Raw genomic sequence first — 17,368 nt, forward strand, 5'->3', positions numbered from 1 at the left:
ATGTCAGTTTACCAAAAGTATATCATATATATCTGTAAACTGTATCTGTAGTGATATTTTTCATTATGGAAACATAATATGATGCAAGAAAATGTAAGTGACATTTATACCGACGCGGGCAGTTCATTCGCCCATACAGCCATTGGAGGGGTTGGCCTCTGCTCCTATGGTGGAAGACCCCTGTGCCTTCAGTGGAGCCACTAAAAGCACTGAACAATGCTGAGCAACCGCAAAGTTTGTTGCATCAATTCGGTAAATAATGTTTTCAAGGAATAATCTCCAAAAGTAGGAGTTAGTTTCTTGAAAACAAAAAAGTCTCCAAAGCACTGACTCATTGCTTGATTAGTCTGCTCTGGACTGCCATGCCTTGAACGGCTGTCCAGGACATGGAAATGTAGAGTTGATCAGAAGTAGGGAGAGGTGACCATCACAGTGACCTGGCGGCCCAGTGGCTGATCGGCCACAGGTCAGGTGTTTATTCAGGCAGAGCCAACAGGAGGCTCTAACGTCGCAAGCCTGGTGTTTTCTTCACTCCTAGTGAGGTTCCAACTCCGTTAAATGTAAACGATGCCCATAGTGCATTAACAGTATTTATCAAGCGGTAATAATTATTGTGGGGTCGTTGAGCTATACATATTCCTCCTATACAGACTGCAACCCCAAGAGCAACTCACACAATGGACGACTAATGGCTTTCAGTTTCTGCCACAGCCCCAGATAAAAACACCTGATAAAATACACTCAGCTCATCCGACACAGCCACAGCACAGTATTCCAAAGCAATGGAGAAATGGGCATTCAAGACAGGTCACAACTTCACATGGCATACCTAAGGCAAATCTAGTTTATACAAATGTAGGTGATACAACATAACTGCGTCATATGCACTACACATATACACACAGTGACACCACTTATACTTGATACATGCCACATTATTGCAATACATCAAAAAACACTGGGCCCCACAGAGACAAGAACTTCCAAACCACTAACTGGTCAAGACCCTATATTATATGGGCAGAGGGAGACATCTTATAAAATGGCTATATGTGGGGATACGGGCACGCCGCGATAGACCCTACAGAACTACGTGACACATGGGCGGGGACAAAGGGCGGGAGCACTTAGACAAGGAATTGGGTGTTCTTTTAGAATCAATCGTTTTTATTCAGCAGTATAACGTCACATAACACAGCTTAGCTGCCTACATCCACCGGCCGGCAGAGCAAGATCAAGTAATAGTAAACATGAATTAAACACAGCCGTTGGGTCTACACCCCGGGGGGCGACCCGGCAAGGGCGCCTGCAATGTCAGGCGGAACGGCCAGCACTCTTAGCGTTTTACTGCATTTAAGAAGAAAGACAGGAACAGCAAAACAAAATAGAAACCCCACCCCCCATCCCACAACCCCACCCCCCAAACCCCCCTCCCCCTCCGCATCAGTCTTGTCTATCCCCCTTGCGCACGCTAAATCACACCTGCCCCACAGCACATCCAAGATCCCTGGAATCTATTCGACTACACCCTGGGGCACCACCGGGATAAGTTGCAGGATCTGCAGATACTTTGGACATCTTACCTTGGGCAGATCACGAGATAGGAGGTGAATGAATGGTTCCCACAGCTCTGCATAATCCTCCCCCCTGCCATCCATGCTCAGGGAAAGTCTTTCCATCGCCAATAAATTCCACAGCCGCCGAATCCAGTCCCTCAGATCAGGAGGGTCAGCGGATCACCATTGCGTAAGGATGAACGAAAGCGACATTCACCCCCATGCCATCAAAGCCTGCAAACACCATCCTAATTTTCCAGCTGCGTATTCAGGCCATGGACGTTCCATATGAGAAATTTAACAGAGCTACCCATTACCTGGTTGCAAGAAAATCAAACTACGATTGATAAACTCAAAGCAATATAACCACAAGGAGCAGTGAATATAGTACACCACCCCTTTACACCTGGGAAGAAACAAAGAACACCCCCCCTTCAATCCCAAACTCACACACCCACCACCCTCTTAAACACCCCAACCACGCCAAAGTCATCCCAAAACCCAGCCCAATCCTCCCCCCAATAACATAAATCAGTGTTTGGGGTACACCCACAAGGGGGCGGGGGGGTGGGCATAGATGCGCAGTCCAGGCGCCGCAGTGGTGTCACTCTTCCTGCGTTTCAACTTTTCTGCATATTCCATTGCAGCTTTTGGGGAACAGAAGAGCTTATTGTCGGCCGCAGCGTCAATGCAGAGTCGGGCCGGATACAGCATGGCGTATGGGACCCCTTCATTGCGCAGAAACTGCTTCTCATGCAGCCTGGACAGCGACCGTGAAATCTGGGAAGAAGGCAAGTGTATTTCCCTGGTGTTCGATAGTTCCCTTCTCCCTTGCCAGGTGCAAGATTGTATCCCGGTCCCTATAGTTTAGAACCCTAGCTATTATGGGTCCGGGTGGAGCCCCTGGGACAGGACGAGCAGCCAAGGAGCGGTGGGCACGTTCCACGATAAACATATTAGACAGCTGTTCTGTGCCAAAAATATCTGTGATGAGGCGCTCCATGTAGGTCTCCATCCTGCCCACATTTGTTCAATGTTCAATGTCTTGTCCGTTACCGTGGATAGACCATCCTCCGCAGCCGAGACCCTCTGTTCCACTTCCCCATGTGTGCGTTCTGCTTTTCAAATTGAGAGGACATATGATCCGTGCGCTGCATGACCACGAATGTAACAGAAGTTCCAGCCCCAGCAGTTGGCAGCCCTATATATTAATATCCTGCCGCCGACGGGACCGCAGTCAAATCCAGCGCCTTCCAATCTCGAGCGCGCTAGTCCCAATACCACCAGGAGCCAATGAGGCCCGGTAATTCCGCCCGGCCCCTAGCAGGGACTCCCACAGTCGCCGATGTCAGCGTAGCTGTCCCATGCCGTCTCCTCACACACAATGTCCGCAGAGGCTCTCCCAGAGCCACATATGCCGCAGCACGCAGGTGGTCCCTCTGCCTCAGCACTAGGCCCCGCACCGGACACAGCAAGCCGGTCACAGCCCTGATCCCAGGCCCGATCCCACCTCCGCGGCCTGAGCCTTAGGTAGGGCCGAGCCACTCACCGCATCCGGCGCCGACGGGCACCGTTGTTAAAGTTGCAGGGCCCACACTTCCGCAGCCGCAGATCTCCGACTACAGTTTTGGACCCCACTGGCATTGTCGCCCGCGCGGCTCACACCATGTCATTTCCAGGCCGAACAGCGAGGCGAGGGGAGAAGTCCCAGCTCTCAGCCAAAGGTAGGGATATGCAAGTCGCAAGTTACACCAGGCTGGGCAGCAGTCTATTTAAAGCCCACACAAGACTTTTTGCGTCGTCAGGAGTGCATGATGCAGTGGATAATGGTTGTATGATTTCTCGGTCAAGCAGAGCCTCACAGTAGTGCGGCCATCTTGCTGTGCGCCCTCTAGCGCCCCCGATGTATTTAGCTTTGAGGGAGCTAGAAAGGAACTTCATAAGAAAAAGGGAAATTAAAACAAAAACTTTTTTCGCAAGTTATTACCACTAGCATCTCACGACAGGTTAGGGCACGATTGATTAGGATGTCTTTGTACTGACCTTCTCCTGTCCACACCCCACTACTCTCGCCAGATCTAGTACAGCCTCACAGAATAAGGACCCTACCTGTGCTTAGGGCAGAGGACGCAGACAAATAGGAATCTTACTAAAAGGCACTGGAGGCAACAGCAGAAGCAAAAGGTCACTGACCAGTACTACTACATTTTGAGATTTAAATTTACATACTTGTCAAGTGCAAAACATTGAGCAATTTAAAAAAAAAAATTATAATTTCAATGCTACCTTTACTGTGTATACTAATATTAACATGTGATTTCCACTAATAATTAACCCAAGGCGTTCGGAAAAACATATTTGTATTTTGACATTTTACTACAGAGAGGTAGTAGTGTAAAAGAAATGCACTTCCACCGATGTGAACAATCAACGTGGCACTGAACAGGTTAAATAAAACACATCTTGGATTAATCAGTCATAACCAGTTCCAGTTTGGAAGGATACTGGAAACCATCAGTTTTGTTATGAAGTCGAAGAGTGTCTATGGCATAAGGGTCCCAAACAAAAATCTAGATGATTATGAAAATGACATCTGGTTGCTAAGAGACTAACCACCACCAGGTAGCATGGCTTGGTAAATAATAATAATTAGTCCAGATTTGTAAAGGACTACGAAATAAAATTGTGCCTCAGCGTAACAGGAAAAGAGAGATGTGTATAATTAAAGTAAGGGGTATTTCAAATACATTTATACCATTGTACGTTAAAGAGCAGGCACATGTAGGATCGGACTAAAACCAAGACAGCAAGAATCACAACTAATTCAATACGCGCTATAAGCTAATTAGAACTGGACCTTGTGACGAATATAGAGTATAGGTTGAGGAATACGCTGAACAAGAGAGGAAATTGAACTTGTGCTTTAAGGTTTTAATTTTTTTTTAATTATTAATGGCAACCTGCACAAAGTACATGGTAAAGGGGTGCCAATGTCTGTTTTACTTATGTGATTCTCCTATGACTTTAATAGCTTCTGTTTTCCTAAGCAGCCATACCGCCTCTCTCCAATACTTACATTCCTATATCTCCACTGCTGGTTCCCCTTCATCCCATGGCAGTCGAACAAAGTCACTGGGCTGGTGTGAGAGATGGCATCCAAACAAACCTTCCTTGTGTGCAGAGGATCACCTGGACGGATGTCCTCTCGCCAGCCAAAGGTGAACACCTGCAATGCAGTTTCAGTTCAGTTTCAACAGCTTTATTCAACAATGTGCAGTCATATAAGCATTTACAAAAGTACAGAAAAATTGAATATTTAAAACAGCTGTTGAAGGAGAAGCATACTTTAAGTTGGTAAAAAGAAAAGAACTAAGTCAATATCCTTATTTATACATTTCATAGATAAAAAGTAAACATACGCATCCCAAGACAGACCCCCATAAGGGGCTCCTAGTTATGTGTCCAGAAGTATGCGGAGTTCACTTGGAATAAAAAGATAACATTTCCTTAGAGAATTTTCTTGAACGGTTAAAATATATACAAAACACAGCACATTCGCATAAACAAGAAGAACTTCACTAATCCTTCTTACGTTTAATTATTTATGGGACATAGCCGGTGGTACTTGCTGTCAAACCCTAGACTACTCAATGATAAACTGGATAGTTCAGAACGGTTCAATATTTAATCTCACTCCAGGATATCATGCGAGCCCTCAGTACCCATGCCTACCCTGTGGAACATAGCCAGTGGTACTTGCTATCAAACCCTACACTACTCAATAAAAAACTGGATGGTTCAGAACGCTTCATTATTTAATCTCACTCTGGGATATCATCCGAGCCCTCAATACCCATGCCCACCCTAGGTATTTTGCCATGGCTATTGCCAAAGGCGGTGATGTGTCAGTCCGCAGGATGCCTTCGGCTTCAGCTGCCCGTCTAGTGCCTAGTAGCTTGCAAATTGGAAGCAGCCAGACCCAACGCTTGCCAGTGTAAGCCGCACAAACAAAGAGGAGATGGGATAAAGAACCATTACTGGACCTGCAACCCGGCCAAGTGGTTACTACGTTAGTGGACCATTTTACAGTAAATAGCGTCACTGGAAGTGAGCTCACACTGAACTGAAAATACAATTTACGGTCCAATGGTTTTGTGATTAGATCCCAATAAGTTTCCAACATCGGAGTGGCTTTATGTTCCAAGAATCGGCTTGTAAGGTTTAAGGACTCACTCTGCCTGGTGTTATTATCCTGTAACCATTCCCAATATTTGGCCTTTAACACCTCCTTAGTTGGAAAGTTTGAGTTTAAAAGATCCACCCACATCCAAGCCAAGCCTATGTCGGATAAGAGGTCTCTGACTGCCCAAAGCCATTTAATACGATGGGAAACATCAGCCCTTATTAATTCTAGAAAACCTTTCGCATAGCCTGAGAGCTCTGGTGTAGTCCAAAGTCTCCTCCAGTAAATGATGGGACAGAGTTTGGCTACAGCAGTGATCGGTTTCACCCCTAAGTCAATTTGTAATGGGCTGATGGGAGTGCTGAGGCAGTCTAGTAATTTTTCTTAGAAACCTGTTTTCCGAGGTGGTTAGAGTTGCAAGATTTTCACATCCCCAACGTTCTGAGCCGTATAGAGCTGAGCTAACAGCTTTCAAATGATAAATTTCTAGAACTGGGCCAATGGGCTTAGTGTACGATAGATTATATTCATGGTGCAGGATCCCTGTTATATGCCTGTGTTTAAGGGAAGCTAGTTTCACCTGGTGATCCCACCTCATTATCTTGCAATGCATATGAAGGTAGGAGACAGTCAGGTGAAAGAGTGGGAATGAGAGAGCAGAACAAGAGACATTGTAAGTCGTGCACTGTTAATAACCTGGACCGCCAGACTGACAAGAGCCAGAAGCTGAGATGCCCTTTCTCCTGAGGAACTATTTCTGAAGAAAAACAAACGTTCCATAGAAAGTTCAGGATGTCACTGATTTAGGAGCCAATCATCTAAAAAAGAAGACCGCATTATTAAGGCCAAGCACCCATGTCCTGTGAATTTAGTAATCCTGGCATGGATAAGTGTGGTTTGTTTATTTGACCTAGTCAATAACAGGTGATTGGATTGGTTTAGAAACATTGACTTTGAACTGCTACATTACTATTACCAAAAAACGACGAGACACACTGTTAGAAGCTTTCCCTAGTAAAATGTGAACTATGTGTGACATAATTCAGCATTGGGATATTTTGGGGCATACTAATGATAGTCTTCAAAAATGAAAAATACAGTACATATGAATGCCTGGAGAGAGAGAGTTAATGGCATATCAGAACGAGCCAGGCGTATGACTGATGGCGCCCATGCCAACACGCCAGCTCCTCTCGCCACACAGCTGCCCACCGGCGATCTCAGCCGGCACAATCTGTCTCTCTTTACTGCTTTTTCTGTTGTGCCTTTATTTCTGCTCTTTTTTCTGCCTTTATTCTATTTCTGCCTTTATACTGTTTTCCTTTGCTTTTATCCATTTTTGCCCCTGCCGTTGCAGTCCCCTGTGGTCCTTCCTGCATTTCCCACCTCCCAACAGTCCAGCCCCCCTCCCCCACCTCACCCCCCCACCACTACTTAACGTCGGCTGCTGTGCTGTGAAAGTACAGTACCGTGCAGTACAGTACCTTTAGCGGACTTGCTTCCTTCACATCGCAGCTCTGCCTGGTGGTAGCTGCACCTGACTCCATTGCTGCTGTTGACTCGCTTGTCAGGAGTTCAAAGCCCTCCTCAAACCGCAGGCTCCTGCCTATGCCTCTTCCCTGGAGGTCTAGTGGCAGAGCGTCACTGCTCAGAGCTAGGGCCTTCCCCTTTGACTCGCTTTTCTGCTTTTTCTATTGTGCCTTTATTTCTGCTCTTTTTTGTGCCTTTATTCTGTTCTCTGTTTTCTTCTGCTTTTTTCCCTTTTCGCCCCTGCGGCTGTGATCCTCCACTGCTCCGTCTCCCTCTAATAACCCTTTCCACGTTTTCCGCCTCCCAGCTGTCCAGCCCCGCGCCCCGCAGCACTACTTAATGGTGGTGCTGCATGGTGAAGGTGCAGTCCACTGAACTTTAGTGGACGTGCCCCCTTCACGGCGCAGCTAAGACTGGTAGCTGCTACTGCTACCGTTGCTGCTGCTGACACACAGGTCAGGAGTTCGATGCCCTCCTCCATCAGAAGGCTTCGGCCTGCGCCTCATCCTTTGTAGTCTAGTGGCAGAGAATCACTGCTCTGCAGCTAGGGCTGCCTCTGTCTCTTTTCTGATTTTTAGGTCTCGCCTAAGCTATCGCGTATGCGATGCTCTGGCGAGATATTAAGTAAGGGGCTTTTGAATTGTTAAACTCCTTCTTTTGACCGTCCTCAGTGGCGAAGTCATGTTTTGTCTTTGCGCGCTCTTTAAGGGCTGGTTTGTTTAACTCTGTTTTCTGCTTCGGACACCGAGCCCCAGCCAGGCTAAACAAAGGAACACATGGTGCTTGCAGGGACACGAGGCAAGCAGATACTCCACGGAGGGGTTTTCTCGAATTCATTGCACTGGACTTCCGAAAACCCAGCCCACAGGCTCTGTGCTCTCAAGAATAGGCTGTGTACAGCTTAATTATGGAACATTAAATAATTATTTTTGAAATGATTGCTATGCAGGTTTAAACTTTTAATGATCAATAACTATTAAAACAGAGGTCTTTCTTTAATCAAATTTGTGTTCACCGTGTCTCAAAAGTTGATCCTTAATTGTTTTTAGAATTTTATTTATGTCTTTTACTTATTCCAACTGAGGTAATCGCTGTCCTCCTACCGAGAAAATATCAAACATTCCCGCAGAAAAATGCTGCAGTTTCGCAGACATTTGACAGAATGATACTAGTTAATGGTTTAATAATGAGTTATTTCCATGAAGAGGGTAGGTCCAGATATTGTCTTGCTACAGGAGACCCACCTTCGGGGCACGCGGTGTGGGTTTCTGGCGAGAGGACCGTATAAAGTTTTGGCCCATGCAGGATACACGACAGGCTCCAGAGGGGTTGCCATTTTGATTAAGAAATCCTCCCCCTTTATAGCTGGACGGACATGGACGGACCCACAGGGGACATACGTGGGGACAACGGGAACTTGGGTACGCCACAAGATCACAGTAGTCTCAATATATGCACCACCGAAACTTCAAGCTAGAACCCTAACTGGACTAGCTGATATCCTTCTGGACACACCAGACACATTACATGTGGTGGGCGGGGTCTTTAATGACATTATGTCCTCCCAGATGGATAGGTCGAGGGACCGTCTTGATGACTCAACGACGACTCCCCTGGCTAGGACCATCTCCACACTAAGACTAATAGATGTCTGGCGATGGTTGCACCCGCACGCCAGAACTGACTCATATTTTTTGGGGGCACACAGGGCGTATTCCAGGTTAGACTATGTCTTCCTCCCCGATATGCCCTTAGCATTGAGGATGAGGCAGAGTATCAGGCGCGAGGAATCTCAGATCATTCACCCCTTCTAGTGCGCCTGGGTGGAAGACATACGGTAGGGGGCAGGGAATGGCATCTGCCGGCATGGGACCTCCAGAATAAGGAACTGCTGCGGGTACTCAGGGCAGATGCGAATATAGGATCAGTCCAATCAGGTGTAGTACTTTGGGAAGCCTTTAAGACTGTTATGCGAGACAGGGCCCGAAATAGGATAGCGTGGGGAAAAAATAAAGTGCAGGAAGGGCTTCATGCTCTGGAAACTCACATCCTGGAACTAGAACGTAGGCATGTGTTAGAACGGGACGCACAGACACTTCGACTTCTAGTGGACTAACAGCAACAGTACAAGGCCCTAGTGATGGATGAAGCCAAAACACAGGCGCAGGCGACCCTTCTTAGATTATATGATGTAAGGGATAAATCTGGAAAGCTCCTGGCGTGGTTGAGCCGTAGAGAGCAGGATGCCCGCTGGGTAGAACAGGTGATTGATGGGCAGGGACAAACCAGGCGGAATGATGCCCAAATAGTCCAGGTATTAGCCGCCGACTATGAGGATTTTTACAAGGCTAGAGACCTGGGTGCACTAGAAGATATCCTGCCGTACATGGACAGCATTGAGACTCCCATCTTAACCGAAGAGGACAAGTTAAGCCTTGAAGGTGATATAACGATTACTGAGATTAAAGAGGCACTAGCCAGACCCCGGCCGGGGAAATCCCCAGGCCCAAACGGATTCCACACGGAATTCTTTAAAGAAACTGCAGATCTACTTAGTGGCCACCTCTTGGCCCTGTTCAAGGAGGCTGCCCAGGAGGGTATGCTACCACCTGACCTCCGTATGGCCACAATTATTCCTATTCATAAGCAGGGTAAACCCACAGAGGAATGTGCATCCTATTGCCCCATTTCTCTCCTGAATGTGGAGGCCAAACTCCTGGCGACGATTCTGGCCCTTCGACTGCACCGGGTAATTTCCAACCTGGTCCACTTGGACCAGTCAGGCTTCCTGCCAGACAGAGCGACTAGATTAAATCTTAGGAGAACCCATAACTGGCTGATGGAGGTGCAAGATCGCCTGGAACTACATATCTTTCTGTCCTTAGACGCTGAAAAAGCGTTTGACGCAGTACATTGGCCCTTTCTTGAGAGAGTGTTAACCAAGTTTGGTTTTGGTCCCACGTTCCGGAATTGGGTGAGATTCCTCTATACAGACCCGCTAGCCAGGGTAAAAGTAAACGGGGTGTCGTCAGATGATTTCCCCATACGGAGAGGGACCCAGCAGGGCTGTCCCCTATCCCCGTTACTATTCGCCCTAACCATTGAGATAGTGGCCTGTGAAATTCAACGGGAAAAAGAGATAAGAGGGTTTAATATTGAACAGACGGACACGTTCGAGGAGAAAATATCGCTTCACGGGGATGTTGTCCTCTGGTATGTCACTCACCCAGCCAGTACAATCCCAGTGGGCCGCTATGGCTCCTATTCAGGCTATATGATAAATTGGCACAAGTCGGTCCTATATAGCCCAGGCAGGGAAAGGTTTGGCCCCTTTTGCCGGTGCCCTTCGGGTCATGGACGAAGGATTTACATATCAAGGGGTATATGTAACCACGGATAGAAAACTCTCCTACCAGAAAAAAATCCAGCGAGTGCTCACAAACTTTGTTAATGACGCTACCAGATGGAAGACTCTTCCCCTCACGATTTTAGGCCACGCCGCAATGTTCAAAATGATAACGTTGCCGCGCTTTCTCTATGCCCTACAAAATGAATATTTCCTCCTTTCCCGACAGGCTTTAAAAGATATATATGCCGAGCTTCGGTCATTGCTTTGGCTGGGGAGACAATCCAGGATAGCTCTAGATACACTGCAGAGGAACCAATACAATGGGGGGGATCTCCCTGCCAGATATCGAAACATATTACTGGGCAGAACACTTAGCACCGATAAATGAATGGCTTCACGCTCCGGTGGATCACCCCACGTATAGATTAGAGAGAGGGACAATGGTGCATTGCACCTGTTTGCATTATATATACGGGGGTGGAGGGAAAGAAAGACTGCACCCAGCAACGCTGGTTACTATAGAGGTCTGGGAGAGAGCGACTAGGACGATTGGCTGGACACACAAACCAACGAAACAGACCCCGATATGGTCATGTTCGTGGCTAAAGGAACTGCACAAGCTAAGGGGGTTTAAAGGGTGGGACAACATTGGAGTCTCTACATTAGGAGACCTGCTGAGGAGGGGAGACCTAAAGTCCTTCCAGACACTGAGGCTGGAATACTGCAAAACAGAAGGGGATTCCCAGGGGGATACAGAAATCAAGGCAGGGAGGAGGGGATTAGAACAGTACCAAAAAGATTAACCCCTGCCATTGATTAATGAGGCTGGAATACGGATTGCACCACACTCAGTACCTGAAATATGTGCAACTGCGTCATGCATGGAGGGTAGAGAGGGCGCTCTCCTCTACCTTGCCGGAGTATGCCCCGCTCGAGGGTCGCTTACTACAGGAGCAAATCCCATGCAAAATAGTATCTCTGACATATAAAACTTTGATTAATAATATGCCTGACAGACTATAGAAACTTAGAGAAACATGGGAACAAAACCTGGGGGAGATGGGCACGGGGGACTGGGAGACAGCCCTGATGCATCCTAGGGAAGTCGCAATTAAGTCCCGCAACCGGCTCATTCAGTATAAAATCCTCCATAGGATATATTATGATAGACTACGGCTGCATCGTATGGGGCGGGCTAGCGACACCAACTGTCTGTGGTGTGGTTATGCTCAGGGGGGCTTTTATCATATTATCTGGGAGTGCCATATAATTCAGGAATACTGGGTTAAGATACTGAGGGAATTGAGTGAGATACTGGAGATGGCCCTCACGCTTAAAGACAAACTGGTGCTGCTGGGAATAACCAACAATGTCGATCTGAATCGCCCACTCCTGATTTTTGTAGCACTAGCATTAGTGGTGGCAAAGAGAGACGTGGCCCGGGCGTGGGGCGCTCCCATACCTCCTCGGATAGGAGACTGGGGAAGGGGCATGGATATGTATATGGCAGCACAGAGGGTCACAAACAAAGCTCGGGGATGCCCCAAGAAGTTCACTAGAGTATGGGGAAAGTGGAGACGATATCATTGCCTAGACGGGGGACTGTGAAACGAGGAGGGGGCAATCTTGTGTCCATGATGCAGGCGGGGAGGCCATCACATGAACTTTGCACAGTAGAGACTTGTGGGGAACTATTTTACAACTCTGTCGTGTTACTAGTGGGATTGCAGGTCTGGCAGGAGGAGGGAGGAGGGTGGAGGGGGGATGGGGGATGGGGGATGATTACATATGTAATGCCTGTTATGTTTATGCACTTTAAAACGCAAATAATTTTTTAAAAAATAGATAAATAATGAGATGTCTCTTCTCATGTCGGCGTCATCCATCACTTTGCATGTGCTGCTGATGGCTCCAGGGAGTGCGAACACGTCATTTCCATCATCCTTTAGGTCCGTGGGTGAACTTATCTGCCCCATTGTGAGATTGTGTGCTTAGCCATGCCTTGTTTGAGGGATCTGGAAAGAACAGTTTGGGTGACTAGTGGGCGGGAAAGCAACACGCACAACCAAGCATACAACCACACACACACATAACCACACACACACACACACACACAACCCCACACACACAACCACACACACACACAAATACAACCACACACAAGTGCAAACACACACATACACACACATACAACCACACATAACCACAACCACACACATAACCGCAACCACACACATCATACTACACAGAACCACAACCACACAAAACCGCAACTACATACAACCACACACATAACCAACCACATCGAACCACACATCCACACACACCCACACCCGCACACAACCACATCCACCCACAACCGCACACACACACACACATCAGCACACACAACAGCACACAACCAACCACAAACACACAACCACCCACACAACCACACCACACACACAACCACATTACACACACAACCACACGCACACAACCACCAACAACACACAAGCGCACACAAAAACCAACACAAACACACAACCACCCACACAATCACACACACACACAAACACAACCACAACCACAAACACACAACCACAACCACAACCACAAACACAACCACACACACACAACCATACACTTTCACCAGACACAGACGCCATCAGTCATCAGTGCACGCTTTCACCGGGCACAAACACCACCAGCCGTCAGTGCACGATTTCACAGGGCACAAACACCATTAGCCATCAGTGCACGCATCCACCAGACACACACCACCAGCCGTCAGTGCACGCTTTCTCCAGGCACACTAACCACCAGCCATCAGTGCACAATTTCTACAGGCACACACCAACAGCAATTAGGGCACATATCAATTGTTAACGCATCCACAATTAACTATTGTAGCAATTGCAGTATGGCGCACTTTACATTTAAACATATTCATCTAAAGCGCAGCATGCCACCATTGCTACAAAAATAAATAAAACATGTTTGGGCCTACAATTCATAGACTTTTGTTGCAATTGGTGTTGCAATATTTAGCAATGCCAATAGCTCAAACTTAAATAATACGAGACCTATTGCTTTGTAAATTCTTGTTCTTTAGTGCCTTTATTTCAGCTCTTTTTTATGCCTTTATCCTGTTTTTTCCTTAATTCTGTTTTCCTCCGCTTTTTTCACTTTTCACCCCTGTGATCCCTCGTGGCTCCACCTCCCTCCAGTGGCCCTCCCTGCTCCCATGTTTCCAGACGCCCACCTGTCCAGCCCCCCTGCAGCACTACTTAATGGCGGTACTGCCCCGCCAAAGTCAAGTTCACCTGAGCCCAGCGCTTGGGACCCTGGTTATCGAACCTTCCACTGCTACGACGTCAGCACCCTCCTTACTTCAACTCAAGACGCCACGCTGCTTGACACCTCTCATCACTTAAGCAGACCTATGGACCCTTCATATGCCGAACTGCAGCCACACCTTCACCCAGGCCAACATGCTGGCTACTCTTGCCGCACAGTCTCCCAACAGCGCTCTCAGCCAGCACAACTGCATCCTCCTCAATGTGCGGTCCCTCTACAAACATGAGGGTGAGTGTCTGAAAAGTTTCACGCTACGTCTATCATCTCCTCGTGTTTGCTTCCCTCAACAAACATGCCACAAAATCTACGACTTCGTCAAGGCTGCCTATCCCAACATCGCCTTCTTCACGGAAACCTAGACAAACCCCTGTTCTGGACCGGACATCTCCATTGCCATCCCGGAAGGCTTCAAAATCACCTGTAAGGACTGCATCAACCGACCAAGAGGAGGCATCGCAATCGTTCACAAGAACACCCTCCGACTGACCACACACTAAAATGACCCAACGACAACCATGGAACACCTCAACTTTCACCTGGACAACCCCAGTGACCAGAACATCGCCTCTTTACTGGAGAACCGTGCAAACATTGGCCTCAAGCTGCTAGTCAACGCACTGAGCTACATAGCCGGAAACACACTCAACCCAGTTTTCCCCACCAGCGAGAACATCACCTACAGCCACACCACCGAACTCCTGTGGACCGACCACTACTGCGTGCATCTCGCCTTCACCATCCCCACCGTACACCACTACCCTCATTGCCCCTGGTTGCAGCTGGAACAGCGCCACCGAAGAACTTTTCGGAGACTTCCTCAGCACGACCACTCCGCCAACACCATCAGATGCCAAAACCTCAGTGCACAACCTTCACCGATGCATTTCCAACTGTGCCAACACTCTGGAACCCCTTAAGAAGACACCAAGCAGGCAACACTCCAAGAAAGCCAACTGGTTTACTCCTGTCCTCCATGAGTCCAGACGCACCTCCAGACTACTCAAAAAGAGATCAGAGGAACAAAAAAAACCATAAACCCACGAAACCTTCAAATCCGCCGTCAACACACACCACTTTCTCCTCAAAAACCATAAACCCACGGAACCTTCAAATCCTCTGTCAATACACACCACCTTCTCCTCAAAATAAAGAAAACTGCTTTCCAAGACAGAATCAATGCCAATCGTGCACAACAGCAAAGAACTCTTCACCATTGTCACAGAGTTCCCCAGGCCCAACAGTGAGACCACAGACGTCCCACCCTCCCAAGACCTCTACAACAAACTCGCCACCTTCTTGCACCACAAGATCAGGCAGATCTACAACAGCTTTGACAGCTTCAACACCCAAGACCCTGCCTCTACGGCCGACACCATTGCACGCAACCACGCCACACCATTGTGCTCAACTGGACTCTGCTCACCAGATGACACACTCCAGACCATGAAGAGCATCCACTCAGGAGCCCCATCGGATCCTTTCCCGTACCACATCTTTTAAAGAGCAGTCACCTTCATCGCCCCCCAGCTTCGCTGCATCATCAACTGATCCATCGAAACCGCCAACATCCCCGACTGGAAACACGCCAAGGTCAACCCCCTTCTGAAGAAGCTGTCCGCCAACCTGACAAACCTCAAGAACCAGAACATCAGACCTATCTCCATCCTCTCCTTCCCAGCCAAAGTCATCGAGAAGGCCATCAATGCCCAATTCTCTGTGTTCATCGAAGAGGCCCACCTCCTGGACACCCCGTAATCTGGCTTCCGAAGCAACCACAGCACCAAGACCGCACTCCGTGCCGCCACAGACAACATCGTCTCCCTCCTCGACCGGGGCGAAACCACAGCCCTCATCCTACTGGACCTCTCGGCCGCTTGCAACCCCGTCCCCCATTGCACCCTAATCAAGAGAATCCTTGATTCCGGCATCTGCGACAAGGCACTGGATTGGATCCCCTTCCTCCTTACCAACTAAACATAGTCAGTCAGACTACCCCCATTCCTCTCAGAACCTACAGTGATCAGCAGCCGAGTGCCACAGGGCTCCTCCCTGAGCCTCACACTCTTCAACGTATACATGGATCCCCTCGCAGCCATAGTCAGAAGCCACAGACTCAACATAGTCTCCTACGTGGACGACACCCAGCGGATCCCCTCCGTCACCAACAAACCTACAGCCGCCAGAATCAACTATCACGAAACGAAGACAGTTGCCACCTGGATGAAAGACAGCTGCCTCAAGCTCAACTGGACAAGACCGAAGGACTCATACTGGGACCCAATACCTCAGCCTGGGATGACTCCTGGTGGCCCGCTGCGCAAGGAACCCCTCCCACTCTTATGGACCATGCTTGTAACCTTGCATCATACTAAGCTCCTCGGTCTCAATTAACCGCTAAATCAATGCAGTATCCTCATCCTGCTTCCACACGCTCCACCTGCTTCGAAAAACACTCAGATGGAGCCCTACAGAATCCAGAAAAACTGTCCCCCACTCACTCATCACCAGCAGACTAGACTACGGCAACGCACTCTATGCTGGCGTCACCCAGAAACAGCTTAGGAAACTACAGAATGCCACAACGCCGCACCCAGACTGGTACTTGACATCCCCCTCCACATAACACAACACCTCCAACAACTCAATGGCTCCCAATCAACAAGCGAATCACCTTCAAGCTCCTCACACATGCCTACAAATCTCTCCACGACACAGAGCCAACATATCTGAACCACTGCCCTGCATTCCACACACCCGCCAGACAACTCTGCTCCGCCCAATACACCTGTCCTTCGTCTCAAGGATTCACAAGACCAGAAGTGGAGGAAGGATCCTTCGCCTACCTCGCCACAAAGACCTGAACACCATGCCCCTTCACCTTAGGCAATCTGCGTCGCTGACTCAATTCGGGAAGGGCCTCAAGATGTGGCTCTTCAACTGAACCTCCACATCCAGATGGATCAGCAGCCCCCCTCCAACCCTCCCCCCCCCCCGAGTGCCTTGAGACTCTCACAGGTGAGTAGCTGTGCTATAAAAACCCCATATTGATTGATTGATTGATTGACTGATTCTGCCAAGCCCTACTTGCTCTTTAGAGCTACCAGCTTTCGTGAAATTTCTAGATTCTCCTGGCCAGTCTGATGATGTAATCTTTAATTTCCATTCCAAAAGTATTTTGATATTTAAGTTTGTACTGCATGCCACATATAATGTCCTGAAGCAGTCAACAGGGCAGCTTTAAGCACTATATATAAATACATCATTATACAAATGCATCATTCTTATTGGAATGATTTATTTTATCATTGTAACTGTTTATTGAGTGTTTATAGGAGGATGCGGGCAAACAAGAAATATACAACGTTCTGACTTCTTAAAACAATGTTTTTTTTCTTTTGTGGAAAAATGGTA

General features: G+C 48.0%; 1 protein-coding gene across 1 annotated transcript in view; it reads right to left on the minus strand.

Moving 5' to 3' along the window:
- The window catches only part of GALNT10 (polypeptide N-acetylgalactosaminyltransferase 10), a 952,883-nt gene that overhangs the window by 21,346 nt on the left and 914,169 nt on the right, over positions 1-17,368 (minus strand). Inside the window, exon 11 of the mRNA XM_086931255.1 lies at positions 4,633-4,782. Within this exon, the coding sequence (XP_086787381.1) occupies positions 4,633-4,782 (150 nt within the window). The remainder of the gene's footprint in view (positions 1-4,632; positions 4,783-17,368) is intronic.

The sequence above is a fragment of the Lissotriton vulgaris genome, chromosome 7 (genome assembly GCF_964263255.1).
Source record: "Lissotriton vulgaris chromosome 7, aLisVul1.2, whole genome shotgun sequence".
Classification (NCBI taxonomy): domain Eukaryota; kingdom Metazoa; phylum Chordata; class Amphibia; order Caudata; family Salamandridae; genus Lissotriton; species Lissotriton vulgaris.